The 22,084-nt window shown below is 41.2% G+C and overlaps 1 protein-coding gene across 1 annotated transcript in view; it reads right to left on the bottom strand.

Moving 5' to 3' along the window:
* Positions 1-1,957: 1,957 nt before the first annotated feature.
* LOC119499117 (neurocan core protein-like) overlaps positions 1,958-22,084 on the bottom strand; it is a 45,033-nt gene continuing 24,906 nt past the window's right edge. Inside the window, exons 11-20 of the mRNA XM_037788351.1 lie at positions 21,667-21,829; positions 17,831-19,000; positions 13,752-13,868; positions 8,859-8,972; positions 7,357-7,408; positions 7,045-7,151; positions 6,506-6,588; positions 5,721-5,865; positions 4,435-4,617; positions 1,958-3,218 (exon numbers count right to left, since the gene is read on the bottom strand). Of these exons, the coding sequence (XP_037644279.1) occupies positions 3,100-3,218; positions 4,435-4,617; positions 5,721-5,865; positions 6,506-6,588; positions 7,045-7,151; positions 7,357-7,408; positions 8,859-8,972; positions 13,752-13,868; positions 17,831-19,000; positions 21,667-21,829 (2,253 nt within the window). The 3' untranslated portion in view covers positions 1,958-3,099. The remainder of the gene's footprint in view (positions 3,219-4,434; positions 4,618-5,720; positions 5,866-6,505; positions 6,589-7,044; positions 7,152-7,356; positions 7,409-8,858; positions 8,973-13,751; positions 13,869-17,830; positions 19,001-21,666; positions 21,830-22,084) is intronic.

A 22,084-nucleotide genomic window follows, 5' to 3' on the forward strand; every position in this document is an offset into this window, starting at 1 on the left:
GTAATATTACAACTTTTTTTCTCTTAATATTATGACTTTATTCTGTAAATCTCAGATTTGTTTTCCCTCAATGTGGCCCTAATACTCCGTAGTACATTTGCACTTTGGCCCTCACTGCATTAGACTTATACACTACATACTTAGACTATAAACTGTGTTACCTTCATCACAATACTCAAATATGTTGCGGTTCCAGACAGAATTATTTTTTTTTTTTTGCCTAAAATGGCTCTTTTGATAGTAAAGGTTGCTGACCCCTGGCCTAGAAGAACAAATTTCATTTTGTTCGCTATTGTGTTATGTGTGATTTGAATAAATATCTGAGATTCAATTTCCATTTTTCTTTTTCTTTTCATATTTATGGTGATATAACTATTTATACATGCATTTTGTGTAAAGGGAGATAAATAACATCTATACATACCTGCACATTGTGCATCACAGGAGTCATTATTGCGTGAGATATAAATAAAGGTACGGAGGTTGGAATGGTGTTTGTTTCTTATTCATTTTTTGTTCGTTTATTTATTTATTATAGGTCTTATCTTACAAGTTGTAGCAAATCACATAGAGAATGAATGGAAAGTTTGGAAATGAGAATAACAAAAAGAAACTGAAAAGAATTTCAAGAATCTGTTTAAAATATATTATAGTGCAGCCAGAACATCTCGTTTAAACATTGTAGGAGGAGATACATTTTGAAATCTTGAACTCTACAGGGTTTAAAGGAGCTAAAATTGTATTTGTGATTTCTCCAAAAGTATAAAAGTGATAAAACAATTTATTGTTGCATACTTTGTTACATATTAACATGACAAAAATGCAATTTTTAAGGCGAAGTATAGAGAGAATGCATGCCAGGCTCTCATGGCTCAGAGGAGAGGAGAGGTTGACGTGCAATTGAATGTGTTTCTTTTGGAATATCTGTTATAGTAAACATCCAAATTGTCTGTACTTACAAATAAATTATGAGAGAGCTCAACATAGTCACACCACCAGGCAGGCCACTAGGGGTGATCTAGTCAAGCCAAAAGATCTGTTATGTATAGTGCTATCACAATGTGGAACAAGTTGTAAACCACAGTATGATCACTGATCCACCTAGCAAGGCAAGTTTTAAAATATAAAAAAAAAATCACATTAAAAATAACCCTGGTGGCCGACATGAAGAACCACGAGGGTTTGCAGTTTGATGCACTGTAAATGTAGTTTGGTTTTGTTTTTTCAGCAGTTTTTTTGTGTTTTTCTTCTTTTATTTTTTTTCTCTTCTTTTTATTTTTTTTAATTTTATTTGTCTTGAACATGTTTTTATTGTGTTTTTTAAAATGTGTTATATGTCTTGTTATATGTTATGTTTTTGTTGTGTGTGGACCCCAGGAAGAGTAACTGCTTCCCTGGTGGCAGATAATGGGGAACCAAATAAAGAATAAGAATAAGAATAAGAATAAGAATAAGAATAAGAATAAGAATTTACTCCTCACATTACACATTTTGCTTTATTGCACCACCTTAATTGTTTTTGTACAAAGTTTCTTAAACAGTGTGATGGCCTGAAGTGTGCCAACATACCAACATTTATTACCTTAAAGTAACTTTCTTTTAAAAAAGGTGTCTGTGAGAGATTTCCACATATTTTGTATTTAAAAGCTTCTAGGCTCTAGTTTTATGATAAATACATATTTTTATATTCATATTGCTTTGGGATGTGGGGAAGATATCAGGGCACTATTAGTGCAATTTAGATCCTACAGTAGCATTAGGTGAAAAATGACATGAGATAAAGTGGGTACCCTTGCATTTTGCTGTATAAAATATTTTTGTTAAAGCCCTTTTGAAAATTTGTGCCTGTACTAATAACTGTTGGTTCATCCTCTGGGGACCATGAATCCATCCAGTAGAGATATTTCAGTCGGGACATGGCTAATAAATAAGTGTAAAAAAATACAATCAGAAATGCTGTTGTTCATTTTTTCACTTTATTAAGAATGGAACACAACAGCAGGACAAAAAGTCATAAGAACACCAAAAAAGTGGATGACCGATCAAATATCAAAGGGACCAAAGACAAAAAAAAAGTGACATTCTACCCATCATGTAAATATAGCCGTGCAAAGATCAAAAGTATTTAGCAATTCAGATACAATCAAGTGGTTATCTCAAGAAAGTATTGTGTATCCCATCCACACTAGGTCAAGGACATATCCATTAGCTGAGAGTGCTTATGGATGGAGAAGGGGGGGCTAATTGATTAGATATGGTCCAGCTATTGATCAGGAATCAGCCAAAAACAAACACCACAATATTTACAATACAGAGATTAGACGCTAATGATTAATTTAATTTATTGTTGATTGTTGGATTTATATACTGGTATAGAAAAATGATGTTACATTGGCTCTCTGAAGTATAAGTAAAAAAAGAAAGCATATTCACTAGCAAACAATTCATAATAAATAGTAACATAACACAAAAACATAGCAAATATTAGAAAAAGCATGTCAGTAGAATAAAACAGACCAGCTATTCAGGTGCTCTATGGAAAAAAGTAACAGCTACGGTACACATACAAAAAGCTCAGGGTCACCGGGGACTGAATGCTATCTTGCATCAATAACATCTGTGCTTTGTAAACAGAATACTAGGATGAGAGTCATTTTTCATGTAGAACAAGCAAACCTTTGCAAAAAAAGTGACTCCGCACTTTTCTAAGTTTCTCTCTTACGTGCATACGCTCACACACGCTCACACACGGCTGTCAGCCTGACAGACTGAGAGAGGGGTTTTTAGTTCATAGACAGGAGGAGGATTTACTGTACTGAGATGTTAGGGAGGGAGTTAATAAGAGTTAGTGTTATAGTTAGTGTTCGCATGGACCTCGGTTAAAGGAAGCAGGGTAAAAACAAAAAGAAGCATCAAAACACCCAGGGAAAGGGGTTATGGAGATAAACTGTATGTTAGAGTAAGAAAACCTTATTCATCGGGAGGAATAAAGCCAAACGGAGCGTGGTTAGAAGCAGGAAAGGAAATGGCGGCGATCTACTGTCTTTCTTTATGGGCCATGGTTAGCACCTAGGCATTGCAGACGTTGTATTATTTGGTTCAGTAGTAGCTGTGTGCGTCCTCTCTGGCCTTGTGTCCCTCTCCTCCGTGTCTCCTGTGGCCGCGGCGTTCGTTGTGCTGATTGTGGTGGTGGCGTCGGTACCGGTGTGACCGCCGGGCTAAAAGTGAAGGGAAATAAATAAGTTTTAGTAGATACACAACTATCACTTGTTTTTTTTCTTTCTTTGCACTTCTTAACATATTCATTCTGTTAACTTATTTTAAGGGACCATAAATTTGTACTTGAGATCGATTGATACTGGACTTGAGGCAGATGCTGATATGAGTAACGGAGTTTTAAAATCCAATAACAAGGAATTTGTGACACTGTTTTCTAAATGACCTCAAATATATCTTGTTATTTTAGTACTGCAACTTCTTGTTGCTGATCAGCCGACATATAAATCAATACCCCTAGCTGGACTCGAATCAGGTACGTTGTGCCACCGGACGCCCCTAGTTTGCTTACAATCAACTCCTTGCTTTGAGTTGATTGCAATTTCAGTGATTAAAGGCAGGGTTCAAAAGGATTTTAGAAACATTTTTTGTTATATTAGTTGAAATTCTCATTACATCCCGACAGCAATGAATAAATCAAATGCTCTGACAAAAGAAGAGGAAAAAAAATCAGGTATCTGCGGCTGTTGCAGGACTGTAATAAACTCATCCAATCATTTCATCCGGGCCTGCCTGCCTGCACGTACTCTACCGTCTCAAGCTGCTAGCTTGACAGCTGTGAGTACTAACAACAGCCATGTTAGTTTATGTTCATAATGATCATTTTGGGGGAGTGGCTTTGGAAGGAGGCCTGAAGGGACGGACTGTCAGTGTTGCCGACTTGGCGACTTTCTCACTAGATTGAGGGACTTATTGAGTTAGTGCTGTTAGCTGCTTTCATTGGAAAGGAGTTGGCAACACTGGGCTGGGTTTTTCGGTTGGATCATTTTGAAAACTTTAGTGTACTCCTGCTTGTTCCTCAAGATCACCGACCCTACCTTTAAACAATACTATATTTCATTGCTGCACTAACTGTATTGTAAGTTGCTCTGAATATGAGCATCAAAAGTCCTAAAGACTAGAAATTCGGGTATATGTAACCAGGAAAGCCAATAAATATGACAACCTGACAGAGGGTTTAGAATTGAGGGAACTGAGGGACAGAGCAGGATAACAATAAGACAAACTTATGGAGCCCCAAAACTGACAAAAGACAGTAGAAAGTTATCAGATTACAACTGATTAAAATACTGATAACCAGTTGGTGAAAAAGAGCCTTTACGTACCTTTACATTCATGACACATGACAAAGGTTTTAAATAGTCATTGAACACTCACACTTTGTGCAGATGATCCTGGGTCTCTCCCAGCTGCCGTCGGCCCGGCAGCGAGCAGTGGGGATGTGACGCTGGAAGAAGCCCTCAGAGCACTGGTAGCGTACCACTGCATGGATGTCATAGTGTGACCTCCGCCGACCTATTAAATGGGCGTTTTCCACTGCGGGCGGGGTCCCACACAACACTGCAGAAAAGAATCCAATTAAAGCGTATACAGTTGGTATACATCCAGGATGTATTTCACATCAATCCAGAGATGTGTACGGTGCCAAAAGTCTAAATTTGTATGACTCTCCACGATGAAATACCCAGTATAATAGTGTCAACTTATTCCACTTATTATGCATCTGTTAAATACAAGTACTGCAGCAAAAGAGACAAAAATTAGTGAGCTGTCCATATTGTTAGGTTTTGACCAAATTCAATATTGCAGGTGTGTTTTGCCTCTAGATGGCAGCCTCGTTGCTGTAAACGAGTGTGATCTGTAGAGAGGCCATAAGGAGGTAATGGGTCTCTGCAGTAGACGGGGATTGGAGCCAAACCACGGAGCCATGAGACCACAGCCAGACAAACAACTACTTAATCCTTTTCTCCATGTCCTCCTCCATCTTTATCCATCCTTTTCTAACTCCTCCTGACCAGCCTCCATTTCTTCAGCGTGACCCGGTCGTTAGCTTTCTTTGCATCCTACAAGCTCTCGCTGCATTCACATTCAGGTTCGGCTGAGTCGGCTAGCAGACGGAAGGTGTGGGAGAGTATTAGGAAACAGCTCAGATCATATTTGTGAACAACGCAGTAATTGGTAATAACTGCAACTAACGGTTCTGCTGTCTGAACACGTGTAAGTGAGCCCCGAGGAGAGACGGCAATAAGGGGAAGATTGAGATTGATATTGCTCCGGAAAATCAATACAGGTTTGAGACTGAATCGCAATCTTCACTTAAGTTTGTGTTTGCCGTCGATTCTTTGGAGCATCTGCCGCTGTGAACTTTAATAGAGGAAAAGTGCAAGTGGCGCCAAACGGCTACTGAAGTCTGACCAACCGCTGAATCTTTTCTGCACACAAAGTGATGATGAGCAGTGATGACTAACAGGTGGCCAGCTGCTCAGCGATAACACACAAGCAACCACATTGTTTGAAGACGGCACAAATCGCTCTTCATGAACTGATTAAGCTTTGATTTGATGAGAAAGTCACACTGAACCTGAATGTGTCAAACAAGTTATTGTTGGTTTGCACATTTCATGTGCTGTTTGGTTACATTGAGTGCAGCAGTATTACAGTACCTGTGCCTTTCTTGCAGATGTAGGGCAGGTTGTAGTTGCAGGGCACGTCGTTCCACTTGCCGTCCTCATGGGCAATGGTCACCACACAGTCCTCCCCGCCCGCGAAGAAGTTATCCGGCTGGCTCTCCCTCCAGTTCTCATATACCTGCACAACAGCACAACAACAGTTGCTTTCATTTGTCAGCCTCCAATCTTCTGAATGTTGTTGGTAAGATTACTCATGAGATCTTGCAACATAAATGGGGACACAGTTTTAATTAAAACGCTAAAATAAAAAGCTTTGAAGGACCTGAAAACAAATTTTCTCTTATCGGTTTCTGACTATGAGCAATGGGTCCATTATGAATACAAAACTTTCTGCCAATGTTAACATTTCTTTATTTGTGTTTTTCTCTGTGCTTTTCTCTCTGGTGTGAAGTACTTCTGCCCAGCAGTGGGGTTGTCTGCTGACATTGGAAGGCCGCTGTCTATCAAATCTCATCGATCGTTTTTGAGTTTTAAACTTTTAATCAATAATATCTGAGTTTTTTTTTAATACTAACAAAATATATATATGGACATATTCTGCTTTTTCCCTTTCCTTTAGTGTATCATATACTTTTTTTGTGCATGTAAAAAGTCAGCAAAGTTACAAATCCCACATGTTTATTGAACATTAAAGTTCAAAATGTTCTAGTAGAAACCCAAAATACAAGTATGCACCTGAAAATAATCATAATAGGTCCTCTTTAAAAACAGGAGTTGGAGATTCTTAAAGACGGAACAATTCAAAACTGATCACTGACCAGATCGTTGCTATCAGTCCACTGAAAGTCTTCCTCCACTGTGCGGTCATTCAGACCGATCCAGGCGTTGTCATGACCCAGACCTGTAAAAAACAACAGTACAACATGTTCCTTTGACTCTGATATCCACACAAACTTAATCACTCACTGATACATATCTCAAATCTGTTTAAACCTGTTCTTCTCCCTCTTTTTTATTCTACTGCCTTTTTCTGTATCATTTTATTTGTGCATCATTTTATTTGTGACTTGGATGTATGATGTATGCTCATCATACATCCAATTAACAAATCAGGAAGACTATAGAAATAAATTAAATCAACTTTTAGTGTTCATCCCGTTTCACATCTAGCAGCTATGTGATATTTATGCTATACTTTTATTTTATTTCAATTTATATGTTTTGTTTCTGAATATACAAACGTTTTGGTACATTCAGAAACATTCATTGAATTTGTGTCTTTTGTGTTGTTATGTGAATATTTGTGTATTTATGTTATGTGTACTGTAGGTTGTTTATGACAGAAATACACACATACCATTAATGAACTCCTGCTCAGTAGCCGAGATGACACTACTGAGGTGGGCACTGTGCTCTCTGCAGTCTTTCTCTGCATCCTCCCAGGTGTGTCTGTGGGTGAAGTACCTGTGGGACAACACAGAGAAAGTGGATATGAAAATACATATTTCATACATTACGCAGCAAGACAAGTTTAAATGCTACAGAGCGCTGTGGTAAGTATATCACGGATAACTCCAGGGTATAAAAGAGTAATGCTGATAGATGAGTCACCTGTGGTTGCAGGTTAATATATTTATTTTAACGGCAGACAGTTTTTCATCATTTCTACCTGTAGCAGTGGCCGTGGAACTTCCTCCAACCGTGCTCGCAACCTTCTACGTCTGAAAAGATGAAGAGAAAAGAGGAGGGGAAGTGAGAGAAGCTAAAATAATTTCTTGAAGAGCACGTAAAAGCGTAGTAAAAGTGTAGGAACACGAAGATAAAATGATCCGTATAAGATGGGAGGAGAGAAGAGGTTTTTTCACCGAGCGTTGCATCCCATTTGGCAAATAAAAGACTAAAATATATGACTTCTTGAGAGGCTAAATACATGAACTGTAATTACACAGGCTCGTTTTCAATTCACAGCACATGTGGCTCCCTCTTTGCACTATTAGTATTCATTAATAACACCAAAGCCAGGGGATTCATTTATAACTGCAAAGGTTAGATATTCATTCATTCTCATTACTACTAGTGCACGGCACACACAAACGCACACAAACACACACACGCACACAAGGAGGACAGATCTGGAGCTGGAGGGGGCTAAAACCAGTGAGGTGATGAATCAGCGCTTGTGTGTTGTTTTGAGTGCGTGGTATGGGGGGTGATTAGTGCCACCTACTACACAGACACGCTCGTCTTGCCTCATGCTGCTCATGAAACTAGATTGTGTCTTTTTTGTTGTATTGTGGGCTGCCGGCCCCATGTTGGTGGGTTGATTGCTGCCGTAGGCCTCTTTTGTTACCTCACACTAATCCAGACTAGGCAAGACAGCAAAATAAGCGTGGTTCTCAAAATGTCAATGTCAAAAAATCGCAAAACTCATTTGTTCTCCTTGGCTTTTTCTATTCCTATGTATAAAAACAACAGTATTATCAACAAATGTTTATACTTAAAGGTACCCTGTGGAGGTTTTGACCAGTTGGCGGCAGTAACACACAAAGAAGCATGGCAATACACCAAAAAGGCATGGAGGAAGAAGATTGCAAACCAGCAAATGTGGATATAAATAATGCAGAATTTAAGATATTCAAAAGAAACATAGGAAATACATGCACCTTTGTTTGAACTCCATGATACCTCAAGGACAGTGAATGTAAACATGACTTTTGACTTTTGCCACAGGGCACCTTTAAACTACATAAAATACAGTTACAGCAATGATCTCTTACAACAAAAGCAGTATTACTATCACACCAAACACATCAGAACTGTGTTATTGTTTCATATCATGGACATATGCTGACTGAAACCCGTGCAAATATTGTACTAACTGATGTTTGGAAAACAGTGTGCATATTGTTGTGCCTGCAGGAGTTTCAGTCAGTATCTGTCACCCTGCAGCCCTGTGACACACACAGATATACACTGTGTGTGATAGCTGCTGAGAGATGCATCTTTGTGATATTGTGTTATGACATACAGCCGTAACAGACGCTGCACACTGATCAGGATTATTTCCACCAGCACAGTTTGCAAAAAACACATGACCGGGAATCTTAACAAGTTCACCGCTGTGGTTGCTCGATGGACTGAATTTGTTGATGCAGTTATTCTCATTCTCACCTTTCTCACACGTGTCTCCTCCATAGCTGGGCAGACAAAGGCAGAGGAATGAATCAATCTTGTCGATGCAAGTGCCTCCATTTTCACATGGCTCGGACTGGCAGTCATCAACATCTGTGAGAAGGGAAAAAAGCAGGCGGGTTGCGGATCTCATTAGAGTTAAGATGAAAAAGGATGCATTATGATGAAGACGTGCTGTTCATAAAGAAATAAAAAACTGTGTGGGCATTTGCTGCCAATTAAATACGGACACAAGATGAGCTGGTCATTAGTCCTGTTTTAAACAGTGAAATGTGTCCATGTTGGGGAGTACAACAGTATCATACTGTAATTCAAACCAGGTGCGAGGAGAATATAGACAGTCTAATCCCATTTACATTCCTTATTTGTCCTCATTCTCTCACAGAGGAAGACACTCTAAAAGCCCGTCAAGTGTTATTACATCCTTTCTTCTGCATTTACAGTACAGAGCGTGAGACTTGATGTATGTCTAATCTAATCTTTTGTCTCTTGTCCATTGTCTCCATTTACAACAAGGCTGCAGGAGGAAGAAATAGCATGCTGCATTGCTTTTCCTTTACAGCATAGACATATAGACATACATTTGGTGGACTAGTCAGCAAAGAGGATGAACCTGACCAGAGGATCTGGGTTCAAGCCCCCATTTTGGCAGCGATCCTCCCTGCTGAAGAAGCCTTAAGCAACAACAGATACCAGCTCCGGGGCTGCTGCGCTACTGTGCTCTCTAACCTCTCTGCGGGGAAAGAAAGCAAGCGAAAGGAACATTTCTCCACACGGATCAATAGAGTATCACTTTATCATTGTAAATGGAGGGCATGTAATCTTCTTTCACCACTGTGGGGGGTTTATGGACCCAGAATAACAGATGTACCCTAGGACTGCAGAAATCTATTAAAACTCACAGCGAGAGAGCAAAAAGAAAGCTCCTTATAAGTTTAAACTCACCTCAAAGTCCTCACATATTAACGGTTACTTAGTTCCAAGAAAAAAGCTGGAAACGCTGAAAAAGGTCAGTGGCTTTAAAGAGCTAAATGTCTCGGATCAAACTAGAATGACCTTTAGCTTCATACATACTAGACACACTGAAGGTTGGTTGCAATAAGGCTTAACGTCTAATCTAGACTAAACTGTGCTTTATCAATTAAGTATGTTGTAACATGCAAGTTACAACTTGGACTACGTAAGAGTGTTTTTGAATCTTTTCTATAATCCATTTTTTTTAGCTTTGACGTTTGACGTTTTTGCTTCAAATTGTTTGATGTTTGATCTAACTTTAATCTGACAGCAGAGGGTGTATATCCGTTTATAAAAATGGCAGCTGAGGGTGCTTTTTTGAGGACAGATATAGGATCTGAAACCAGAGATTTATGCTAATGTATTTTCTCTCCAACAGGCTCGAAGTTGTGCGATCGATCAAACAATGTTGTTTGTCTGTAAGATCAAACAGCAATTTAAGAGCATAAGTAGCAGGAGAGCTTTCTCAAATGTCACTTTTCTTATTGAAGAAATAGACTTGTTTGACAGCTCGGTTCATTGGTTTAGATCACTTAAAGCCACACTGTAGAATTTGAAAATGTCCTACTCTTACAGTATGAGGAGACGCTGTGACAGCACAATTTAGTTTGAAATAAATCTTTGATTTACCAAACTATGGGGAAACTGTTGGAAACTGGTGAAACAACTCTGATCATTTGAATCAAGGATTTGTTGTTTTAAACGTAGTTGTACCAAACACATTTAGTAGAGATGAAATGAAACCGTGTGGGTGAAACTCAGCTTTGATTCAAATTGTGAGATAATCTCCAAATGGTTAGGGAAGAGAGAATTAATCTGAAAATCACACACAAGTGTATTTATCCAGAAAGTGCAGAGGCTGGATTTCCTGCAGTGATAGAAGTTTTTTACATATATTTACTTTATCTTATGAAAAAGCTAATTATGACCTTGAATGACCTCTTAATGCAGTTCATAGTTAAACACACACCACCGACTCTCTCCATTAAAATTAGTCCAGCTCTTTGTTGTTCAACATAAAAAGTCTGATCCTCTCGTCCCTCTCATCCATTATGCAGAGGGGAAGCTGCTCCTCAGAGAGATAATACTGCAAATTCTGCAAATCCATAACAAAGCCCTCCAGCATACCCACGCTTCAGCTACTGGCTGTCAGTTTGATTGCCTGTCTGTCCATCCGTCCGTCTTTCTGTGGCACTCAAAAGACAAAACTTGGCGCTCGGTAAATTTTAAAGTGTTCACAGTCCGATATGAATAAGTATGTTACTGTATGTGGTTCACTTACTATCTTCGCCAAGGAGGGTATGTTTTCGGTTCAGTTTGTTTGTTTGTCAGCAGGATTACAGAAAAAACTACAGGCTTGATTTTCATGAAACTTGGTGGAAGGGTGAAGCATGGGCCAAGGAAGAACCAATTAAACTTTGGAAGTGATCCGAATCACAGAGCCGATACAGATAGGGCATGGCCTTGGCAGAGGTCTGCGCTCTCCGAGTGCCCTTCTAGTTCTTCAAGTGATCACTTCCTTGAAGTATGGCTCCCTAATGAGCTGCATATATGTTAAGGAACAAATTAGGACCCTTAAGGCAGATTTATTCCACCATGTAAAGTGTCACAGTACCTCTGTGCAGGTGTCTACTTTGGGACGTAGTGGGCTACACTAAAGCTCGCACTATAAAAATGTCAATGTATTAGGGGCACAGTTTGGTTTTAAAGTTGGAGGTCTAGGTATGGATGGATAAAATCACACATAATCATGGGTACTTAATGTCTTAAATACTCGGGAAAACAAGGAACACATTAATGCAAAGATCCTATTTAAAGCAGGAGTGCTTGTTGATTCCCAACACTGCCTGCGATGGTCTAAAACCACAGATATTAAAGGTACAGTGTGTAGGATTTGGGGGCATTTAGTAGTGTGGCTGCAGATTGCCGAGTGCAAAACCGTGGTAACGCCATTCGCCTCGCTCAGAGGCCATCCTTATCCTAATAACACTACTTTATGTGCAACAAAAGTCAGACAGCAGCTGGCAATACCATGGTTTTGCACTCTGTGGCTCACGTTACCCACGTTCACAAGCGTGTTGGACAACTATGGTGGCCTTCAGGTAATGCAAGATGTCCAAAAGCCCAAAGAAAGAGCGAGGGAGGAAATTGCATGTAGACTGTTATGGCCGCAGCCAGCAACTTCTTCACTTGTCTAACCTCGTTTTGTAGTACTGTGTTTATGTTAACCAGGATGTGTGGTCCCCTCCACCTGCCGAGGCGCTGTCTTTCTCTGAGCTGGAGGTTCCTGATTGGAGCGCGACCTGGCTCGGTCCTCCAATCCCAAGGAGGCAATTCGTAGCTGAGGCTTCAAATGTTTGGCCAATCTGACAGTCGATGCGGCTGGGATTTGATGTGAACAACTCGCCAACGTATCTCTAGTTGTTATGCTCCTTTCAGGAACTACCTAATGTTAATTGCGATGGTTAACTCTGTGAATTGAGGTACTCGAGTATTAAATGGGGAGTTGGGCCAGGTTAGATTTAATAACTGACTTCAGCTACACACGGTAGGATTGTTTTTTGTTTAGAGTCACTAGTGTGTAGGGATGCTGTTTTGACTGTCTGTTTTTGGGATCTGATAAGTAAAGGTTAGTTAGTGAGGTCGTATTTTCCATTCAGTTTCTTTTTAGTAAGTTAGATTTGTAGCTCTTATTTTAAGAGTCCTCTTTTTGTTCTACTTATTTTGTTGATTTTAACAGCATCGGAAAGCCCTTTCTTTTATTCTGCCTCACCTCCTTTTGTTGTTGGAAATAAATTATCTAAGCTCCTTGTGAACAAAATAACTTTATTTTACCAAGAAAATCTGGTTTTATGTTGCCTCCCTTTAACCTAGCGAGCTGGGTCGTAAAAATAACCACAGTGTTATCTGGCTCCCTGATACCACCACAGTTATACCTCTAAGCAGAAACATTCAGACCTGACCTTACCATGCTAGAGCCAAACAGATAGGAAAAACAAAAGGGGAATCAGCACAGAGAAAGAGCGAGGGAGGAAATTGCATGTAGACAAAGAAGAATTGATCAGGAAGATCTTGAATCTAGATACCGTCAGTCCCTGTTTGTCTTGCAGTTCATGCAGGTCACAGTTGGCTTTGTGTGCAACATGGCAGCCTGTTGGCCATGGCCTCCTGTAGTAAAATGTATCTCATCTCTAACCTCTGAAGGTGTAATCACAAACAACAGTGATCAGCACCTCTCAGCCGTCTTTATAGCTGCACAGGGGAGTTATGTTCTCTCTACTGTTAGATGCTCCTTCTGTCAGCAGCATATCTTCAATTTCTATGAATGGATTTTTATGAAGTTCATCGGGCATAAAGGCCTCCGGCTGAGGAACAATTGATTCGTTTTTGGTGCTGATCCGAATCTGGGATTTCCGCCATTAAACGATTTTCTTTAGCCAATGACAAAACTAAGAAAGGCCTTGACTTCCTTCCAAAGCCTTGAGGTATTTTGCAGGGACAATAAATCAATTCAGCTCTACTGTTAGTAGATCATTTATTTCTGTGCTACATGCCACTACTATACTACAGGAACTTTGTTTTTTAAGAAAAACCATGGCGGTGAAAGCTACCAATAGTTTGACCTTGAGGAACCAATATCATCACTCTACTCTGACGGTCTGATCCTAACCTTTGACCCCAGCCTCCAATCAACCTCCTCCCTCAATGTGATGGACAGCCTGACCATTGACCTGCCAATAGGCCATTGGAAAGCCTTACATCAATATGTACTAAGAGAGGGCTGAGCTTATCATGCCACTGTGTGGATACATGCATGCGTGTGTGGGATGTGTGAGTGTGTGTGTAAGCATCACTCACCGATCTCACAGTTCTCCCCAGTGTATCCTTGTGGGCAGTAGCAGCTGTAGCCCGTTCCCTGCGGAAGGCACTTTCCTCCGTGCAGACATGGGTTTGTCACGCAGGGCTCCACCTCGTCTACAAGAGACAGACGGATTGGGGGTTGAGGGGGAATTTTGGGATTAAAAATAAGGGAGTTAATTAGTGATACTGTAAAGGAGAATGCTTTCCTGTCTGTAAATGTGATTTATTTAAGCTCACCGGCTTATAATATTTATTTCCATGGTGATCCTAGAAAGTTAGATGGCTTAAACACAATTTCCCATCACCACTGCTAGGATTTTGAATAAAAATAAAATAAAAGCATGACTCATGCAAACACGCCACCCTAATTTTCCATCACTGCAGCTCAGCCAAAACCAGCGGTTAAAACACACGCATATCCATTTCACACTCGGTCTCTTTTCAAAGGGATCAGAAGCCAGAGAGCCTCAACCTCGCCATCCACTCACAGCCGTAGTTGTCATGGTTACCATATGGAAAGCGAGGCCTTTGCTCACTCCGCCGAGCGTAGTGGGCAGCGTGAGAACTTCAGACATTAGCCATCCTCAACAGAAATGAGCAGACCTACCGCTGAGCACCTCGGCCTCGCTATTCACCCCCTAAATGTGTGCGTGTGTGGTCTCCTTCCACAATTACAAATTTCCATATCAATTGACACACCACCACGTGTTTCTCCCCTGAGCCGCTCATTATAGCAACTTAAGGTCTTTGAAAACCACCACTCGTTCGTCCTGGCCGCAAAAGCTCGGCTGTGGGAGTCTTTGTTCTGGCAGCTCTCTCTGACACCGAGGACTGCTTAGGAGGGGGTGGTGTGTGAGGTTGACAGCGTCTGTGTGTGTAGGTTTGTGTGTTGTGTTTACACGGAGCGATGAGCGAAAATCTGCCAATGATTAGCCTTGAGGCCGATCCTGTCCAATAACCGCCCAGAGGCAGACATCTCAAGCTCTCATCCTCTGAATTATCATGATGCCAGCTGCAGTGTTGGGCAAAATAAATGTTCAAGGATCAAAAAATCAAAAAATAAAAGATTGAGGGTTTTCATTCACAAGAGCGAGAGATCTCTCAATAGCGTCCATAGATTTATGTTAAGTTTTGCAAGCTGATCCTCCGCTCGTGGTTCGAATTCTGCTGAAGTCAGGTGCTAAAACCAGCCATGCATTTCATTTAATGTACACCAGTCCAGGCCGAAGTGCACTTGCACCCTCTGGATCAGTCAAGGTCATGGCACGCCTTGACAAATACCAACTGTTATGACAAGCAGATTTACTACAGCGTGTGTGTGTGTCGATGTGTGTATGAAAGATAAACCTTGTGCGATTGGCCGTTCATTAAAGCGAGTGGTGCAGAAAAATCAATAGAAGCCTGTAGAAGGAGCTGACAGAGTGGACTGTCCCTCGCTCTGCACAGCGGTCGACACCACCGGCACAAACAACAACAATAAGCTGGCAACAGCAAAATCCAACTAATAAGTTTACAGAAATAGGACAGTGAGGGGATAATACATAGCAGATGCAACACTGGGATACTTCAAAGTATTAATCCACACAGCCTTTGCTTCGAGTAATAACAGCCACGGACACGGTGGAAATATGGTTTACTTTGGAAATATGATTTTCGGATAAGCGCTTTAGACCTCACAGGTGGCATTGGCATTTGTGTGAAGGCTGAAGAGCACAAAGAGGAAAGTGGAAACTAAGCAACCATCTGCAATAGAAATGTTTCAGAAAGATGGTGTGATAAAAAATCTTTTTAAAAAGATCAGACCATGGATTGTGTGTTGAATCCTCATGTGTCAGCATGTGTGTGTTTGTGTTTGAGAACAATGTGATTTACTACTGAAGGTCCTTGAATGTAACCTGAGGCCTCTCTTTTTTCTCTCCTCTCTCATTGATTGAACTGACTGATGAAGTGCTCCGTGATCCAGTCGGGAAAGAAAACACTGACCACCACCATGAAACCAAACCGCAAGGGACTGAACTCGAGCGAGAGTGTGTACATGAGAGAGAGAGAGAAAGAGAAAGAGAGAGAGATGTAAGCCATTATTCTGGTTGAAAATCCTGCGAGAGCGTCCATCCACTTCTTCTGCTTGTGTAGTAAAGATATCCCTGTGTGTTTGTGTGTTTATGGCCTTCTGCCTGCATGACTCCAGGGTGTCAGTCAATCAATCAACCCTTATACTGTACATCAGAAGCCCAGATGGTTGCTCTCGGCTTGTCGATACAATGTACAGCTGTTTTCCACCCGCAGACTACCCACACCCCGAGCAGGCAGCTCAGCCATGCCTGCCGCAGACATGAGCCGCTTTCAAAGGAAGCAAAATAAATCACCATAGAAATGTGTGATAGCATGATGCCCACGGGCCTTTCAAATGCCGGGTGATAGGATGTTCCCTGTATGAGCTCTCATTATCAAGCGAAAAAAGAAGTAAACCAGGTGGCCAGCCAGGAGCTTCACTGAGAGATACTGTTTACCGTGCTGCAGACTTAATCAACAGATTGTGTGGTGGCGGGAATATGGTCTCTGCTTCTGGGAATAAAAGGTGTGTAGCCAAGGGAATACACACTGAGTTTTTTTAATAAATATGCCAGCGGCGAGGTCAGGGGAGGAAATGAAAAGGCATCTTAAAGAATACTTCTATTTATTTACAACATGGGTTTTATTTTCATCTGCCTTCATTTCCTGTCGGTTATGATAACAGTGTACCTGTCAAAGTAATTCCTGAGACATGCAGACACATTGTCACAACCGCGCAAGAAATACAAACAGTCAGATGATCAGACTTAGACCGAGGCTACAAACAGACTAGTGTCGGGCAGGTTACTTGAATTACTCAACAGCAGAAGTAATTGTAACATTACTTGTCACATTACTTTCTGTTTCTCTCCACAGATTCATCAAACATGCTTTTAAGGTTATATGCCAAACTATTTCTTGGCCAGCAGCGATAACTTCGTGGGGCCTCAGCTCGATTCCTGGTAGCTGCTCTCAGCCAAGAAATAGTCCGGCACACAAACCCTCGTAAAAAGATAAATTCTTCTTTTTACACTTAGGTTTTGCGATAAAGTGTGCTAATTTGTGAGCTTTAGCGGTGCTAGTAGGCAGATTTTGTTACTTTCAGACAGAGCCATGCTAGCTGTTTCCCCCTGTTTCCAGTCTTTATGCTAAGCTAAGCTAACCATCTACTAGCTCCAGCTACAAATTTAATGGACAGACATGACAGTGGTATTGATTATGTCATCTAGGTCTAAAAAAGCATAAACTGTGTATAAGAAGTGAACGTAGTGACCGTGACAACACCCATTGGTTTGTGGACTGCTGTTTTGAAGCCTTGAATTCAGCATTTTGGCCGTCACCATCTTGTTTTTTGCAACGAGAAGTGACACGAGAGGGTGGAGCTAAGTACAACGGAAAACTGACTAAGGCATTTTTAGGCGACCAAAATGTTGGAATTAACTTTTTTTTAACTGAAAACAAACTGTGAAAGGGTTAAAGTTGTAAGACGAAAACACGGACAACTCCCAGACCAGACAACGCCGTGGTAGCGACCTGTCAATCACAAGGTAGCCACGCCCTAAAGCATACCCTGCTTTATGGTCTATTTGACTCTAAATGGGACCATCATTTGCTAAATGAACATCATGCTGTATTGAAGAAGACTTGAAACTAGCGATTGAGACCATAAACTCATGTTTACAATGTTTACTGAGGTAATAAATCAAGTGAGAAGTAGGGTCATTTCTATACAATCAGACTTCTTTTTGCAACCAGAGGAGTCGCCCCCTGCTGGCTATTAGAAAGAATGTAAGTTTAAGGCACTTCAGCATTGGCTTCACTTTTCAGACCCAGAGGTTGCCCACTGTTAAGAAGCAGCCAGCCAAAAATAAGACCCAGGTTGTAATAAATCAGAATTACCTTTTAAGGCTATCAAATCAAAATAGTGCTTCAATTAATTAAAATGATACATGGACACACATCAAATAAAGTAAAGCCTACCAACAGGATGACAAAACATATGAAAACAGGCATACACTGCTAACCTGTTGGGCTGAGAGTTATGGTGCTGATGTTGACTCCCCCTCTGTTGCTCTCCTCCTCCATGTTGCCAGGTAACAGGGCCCCTGACCCCACAGCGTGAGACCAAGTGGGCTCCTCCACATCTGGGGGTGCCGACAGTAATGAAGGATAATCCAGAGATCTGTTCAGAACTGCTTTCTCCACTGGGACCCAATCGGGCGAAGTTAGGGGGTTAGTGGAGCTGTCATGGTTGTCCAAGTTAGTAAATGGAGCTGGGTCTCCTGATCCAGCAGTTTGAAATGGGGAATAGGAACGGGGTGATGATGGTGAGGGTGAGACGGATGGGGTTTGGGAACTGGATGGAGGTGAGGAAGTGGATGGAGACGAGGAGGGTGAAGATGGAAGAGACGGGGATGGGGAGGGAGATTGGGATTCAAACAGGGATTGAGATGGGGATGGTTGAGAAAAGGATGGAGATGGGGACGCAGTTGGCGATAGTGATGGAGATAAGGAGAGGGATTTGTATGGATCTGGTGAGCTTGATGGCGATGGCGATGGGGTTTCCGCTGGTGAGGTGGACTTGGATTCAGATGTAGATAAATCAACGCTCTCTGACCCAGTTGTGTTCATCGCTGTGAGCTCCAGAGGACTAGAAGTGGTAGTGGTAGTCGTGGTAGTGGTGGACTGTCCCTTCCTGTGACCCCTCTCTCTAGATCTTTCTCTGGATCTTTCTCTTGGTTTGCTTGTTCCAACTGGTCGACGTGAAACTTGTATCTCCCCTTTTGCTTCTGCGCCAGTGATTTCACCACTCCCCTCGTCTTCTCCTTTAGCCTTATCCTCTCCTCTCCCCTTATCCTCTCCTCTGCTCCTGTCCTCCCCTCTGTTCTTCTTCCCCCTTCCTCTGCCTCTACCGCTGCCTCTGGAGGTCACCGTCTCCTCCCTCTTGTCACCCGGCTGGGTTGTGGTCTCCGATTCAACACGGACCCAGGTTTCTACGCTGGATGCGGTGATTCCAGGTGAAGCGCTGGAGGCGGCGGATGTGTGCGTCTCTGAAGTCTTAGTGCTCTCTGTAGTCATAGAGGAACTGGAGGCGGCCACAGTAGATGCCAGACGAGTGGGAGATACTTCACTGGCTGGTGTAGAGTTTTCCCTCGTGGGACCGGTGAACCATGAACTTCCCCAAGAGAACAAACCTGCAGAGGGCACAAAACAAACAAAAAAAGAAAAGAACGAGTGAAGTCAGGGGTGCAATTATTGCAGACAGAGAAAAAAGTGCAGAAGACAAAGCCAAGAGTGACGAACAAAGCAAAAATCATCTTATGGATTCTCTCTGCTTTGCCAAGGGAGAAAAAAACAAACACTTCTAAGCTGTCTGAGCTGTCCGTCAGCTGTTTTTCCTCTATCACTGTACCAGCAACGTCTACACTTCAATATGATCACCGTCAGCAAGCAAACCTCTGTGGATACAGTGAAGTAAAACCTTTAAGGGAAAGATCTGAACATTTCCCTCTACAGTATGTTAAACATTATTGTCACAGGCATAAATATAACCAGAGTACACTGTAATGTATATAAGGGATAAACAAAGGCAGTGAGACAGGTGAGAATTGAATTGTTTGCCAATTAGCAGAAGGTGCTTGTTTGAAAGGACTCACATACAGAACTAAGCGAAGTGAAGTGTGAGCTTTCAAAACAATGTTATGCTGCGTTCATGTCATATCAGAGTTACTGTAATGACCCGTTTCTGACTTGTAAATGCCGTTCATGTCAACATCGAAGTCGTAATTACAGCTCATAAAGTGCAATTTTGATGGCCAAAGTCGCAGTTGTAAACGTAAACATTGCAAATGTGTCCCTGTTTATTTCCTCTTGCAGTGTATGTGAATTACATAAGCTGACAGGAACTAAACATGGACCCAAGCTGTTGCCTAGCAATGCAATTCCATTAAAATGATCTCTGTGGAAGTGTTAATTTAAAACAGCCACAGTTCACTGCAACAAATAAATAAATGAAGACAAAACAGACACGGGTGAAGGTCTGACACCTTCACAGTCGCAGAATTGAATCAACGACTCTGTAACACAGTTTTAAACAACACTGATCGGAGATTACTGTCATTTGGAAACCACTTCCGCCCACATCCAGCACATAAAGAGACCTGTAATCCTGCTGGACCCCATTAAATCGATCATCTTCTACAGCTGCCTAGGCTATGGGATGGACACCCCTGGTTTTCAGTTCAGCTGTATTTACTGTAGAAACCTCAACACAACTGTACTCTATAACAGCAATGAGCATCACCCTGTGTAACAACAGTGTCACTGCCTACTTTACAACACACACTGTAACATATAGGCAATAGGCCAACTGTATGTTCCTTACAATACTCTTTTCCCTACATCTCTATTTGTCCCAAAGAAAAAACACAACTGTACCCCATAATTACGTAGAACCTATGAAGTTTGCCTGTCCTTATTTTGTTATCATCTGTACCCCTCCAGTGCAGGTAAGTAGTAGTATATGATCATTTTAAAATAAATCACAGTAGATTTTTAAAATGCTACAGGACTCATTACCCCGTCTTTCCTCAAACTTCAAGCTTTGTCGCTCAGTAATGTTAAAAAAGTAAAGGTAAAAAGGTTATTAAAAATACATGAAGTGTAAATTCTTTTCACATTTTGTGGAATTAATTCAAGAGCTTGTTGGGGATTACAATAATACGACATCTGAAGCCCTGTTTGATAACTTTTTAATAAATGCTCATTTGGGTATGAGTAATTCCTACAATTATGCAAATGACCTTTCTCATAAAGCTGAATAGATAAATATCAGTGTTTACCACTGGCTTGTGTTACCGTTTGATTTTCATCTGACTTTGTTGTGTTTAATTGAAGCCGACCATTTGCAGAAGAAAGTGGTGATGCTGGACACGCTCCTTCTGTTCTCCTCAGCACAAGGCCTCTGCTCTCCCAGTTGCCCCTTATTAATTCTGCATTTCTCTAATGAATTCATTCCTGGGGCTTCTTTGTACTGTAATTAATGTATCATCCTGTTGTGTTGCCCAACTGATCTTTCCCCAACATCACAGACCGGAGCCAATTAGTGCCTCGACAGCAAGATCCTGTACGTGCTCATAAACATACACTGCCATCAAACCTTCTGGTTGCTTTATAACTCAAATCCTGTGTCTGTGTCCCTATTTCACACTACATAATGTGCTAATGGTAACGTGTACTCTATATTGTAAACACTGGAAAAGTTACAACATTTTGTATACTCAAAGATGTCAGTCGACACACTGAATTGGTTTGATTTTTGAGTGAGCTGTTGATGGACAGTGTTGTTCCACAATGCGACGCACACAGGAGCTAATTGCGGATGTAGGTGAGACAGCACCAGAAACATCTCAAAAAGCAAAAATAAAGTATTTATGTATATCAAGTTTTTAATTTAATTGCTTTCTCCTTCATGATTTTCCAAATGTTTCCAAAGTCTATTCACAGTTTTTCCTCTGTTATCCTATTTTCAGAAATGTATTCACTCATAAGCTCTCTCAGGGGATAGATGATAGGCCATATTAGTTAACACGTTAAAATAGTGTTTCCCAAACTTTTTTTCTGGGCACCAGCTTTTCAAAACTGACAAACCATTGCGACTCAATTCACAATAGGCCTTATCTATGCCATTATCTGCCATTTCCACATCAACTTATATTATCTTGTATAGGTAAACCAGACATTTCAAAGAGAACTTTTGATTCTGCAAGTTTATTTGGCGACCCTAAATCTCCTGCGACCCACCTGTGGGTCCCGACCCAGTCTTTGGGAATGACTGCATTAGAAGTATAAATCCACTCACGTGGTGATGCTGCACTGGATGGATTTGACCTCTCATCTGTCTTTTTCGTGGCCATCTCCTCTTCCCCTGCCTGTCCACTTGGTGCTTGGGTCCCTTCCTCATCTCCAGTCCCCGCCAGGTAGTTCCAAGGTTTCCAGATGGACTTGACGATCTTTGAGATCACCTAAAATAACAAATAGATGCACAGGAACTTAGCTGGTTCAGTGATGTTGCTTCTGTTTTTATAATCTCAAAGTAAAAGTTTAAACCAGGACTAGAGCTGCAACTAACGATTACTTTGTGTCGATTGTTTTCTCGATTAATCGATTAGTTGTTTGGTCTATAAAATGTCAGAAAATGGGGAAAAATGTTGATCAGTGTTTCCCAAAGCCCAAGATGACGTCCTCAAATGTCTTGTTTTGTCCACAACTCAAAGATA

This window comes from Sebastes umbrosus, chromosome 12 (genome assembly GCF_015220745.1).
Source record: "Sebastes umbrosus isolate fSebUmb1 chromosome 12, fSebUmb1.pri, whole genome shotgun sequence".
Lineage (NCBI taxonomy): Eukaryota > Metazoa > Chordata > Actinopteri > Perciformes > Sebastidae > Sebastes > Sebastes umbrosus.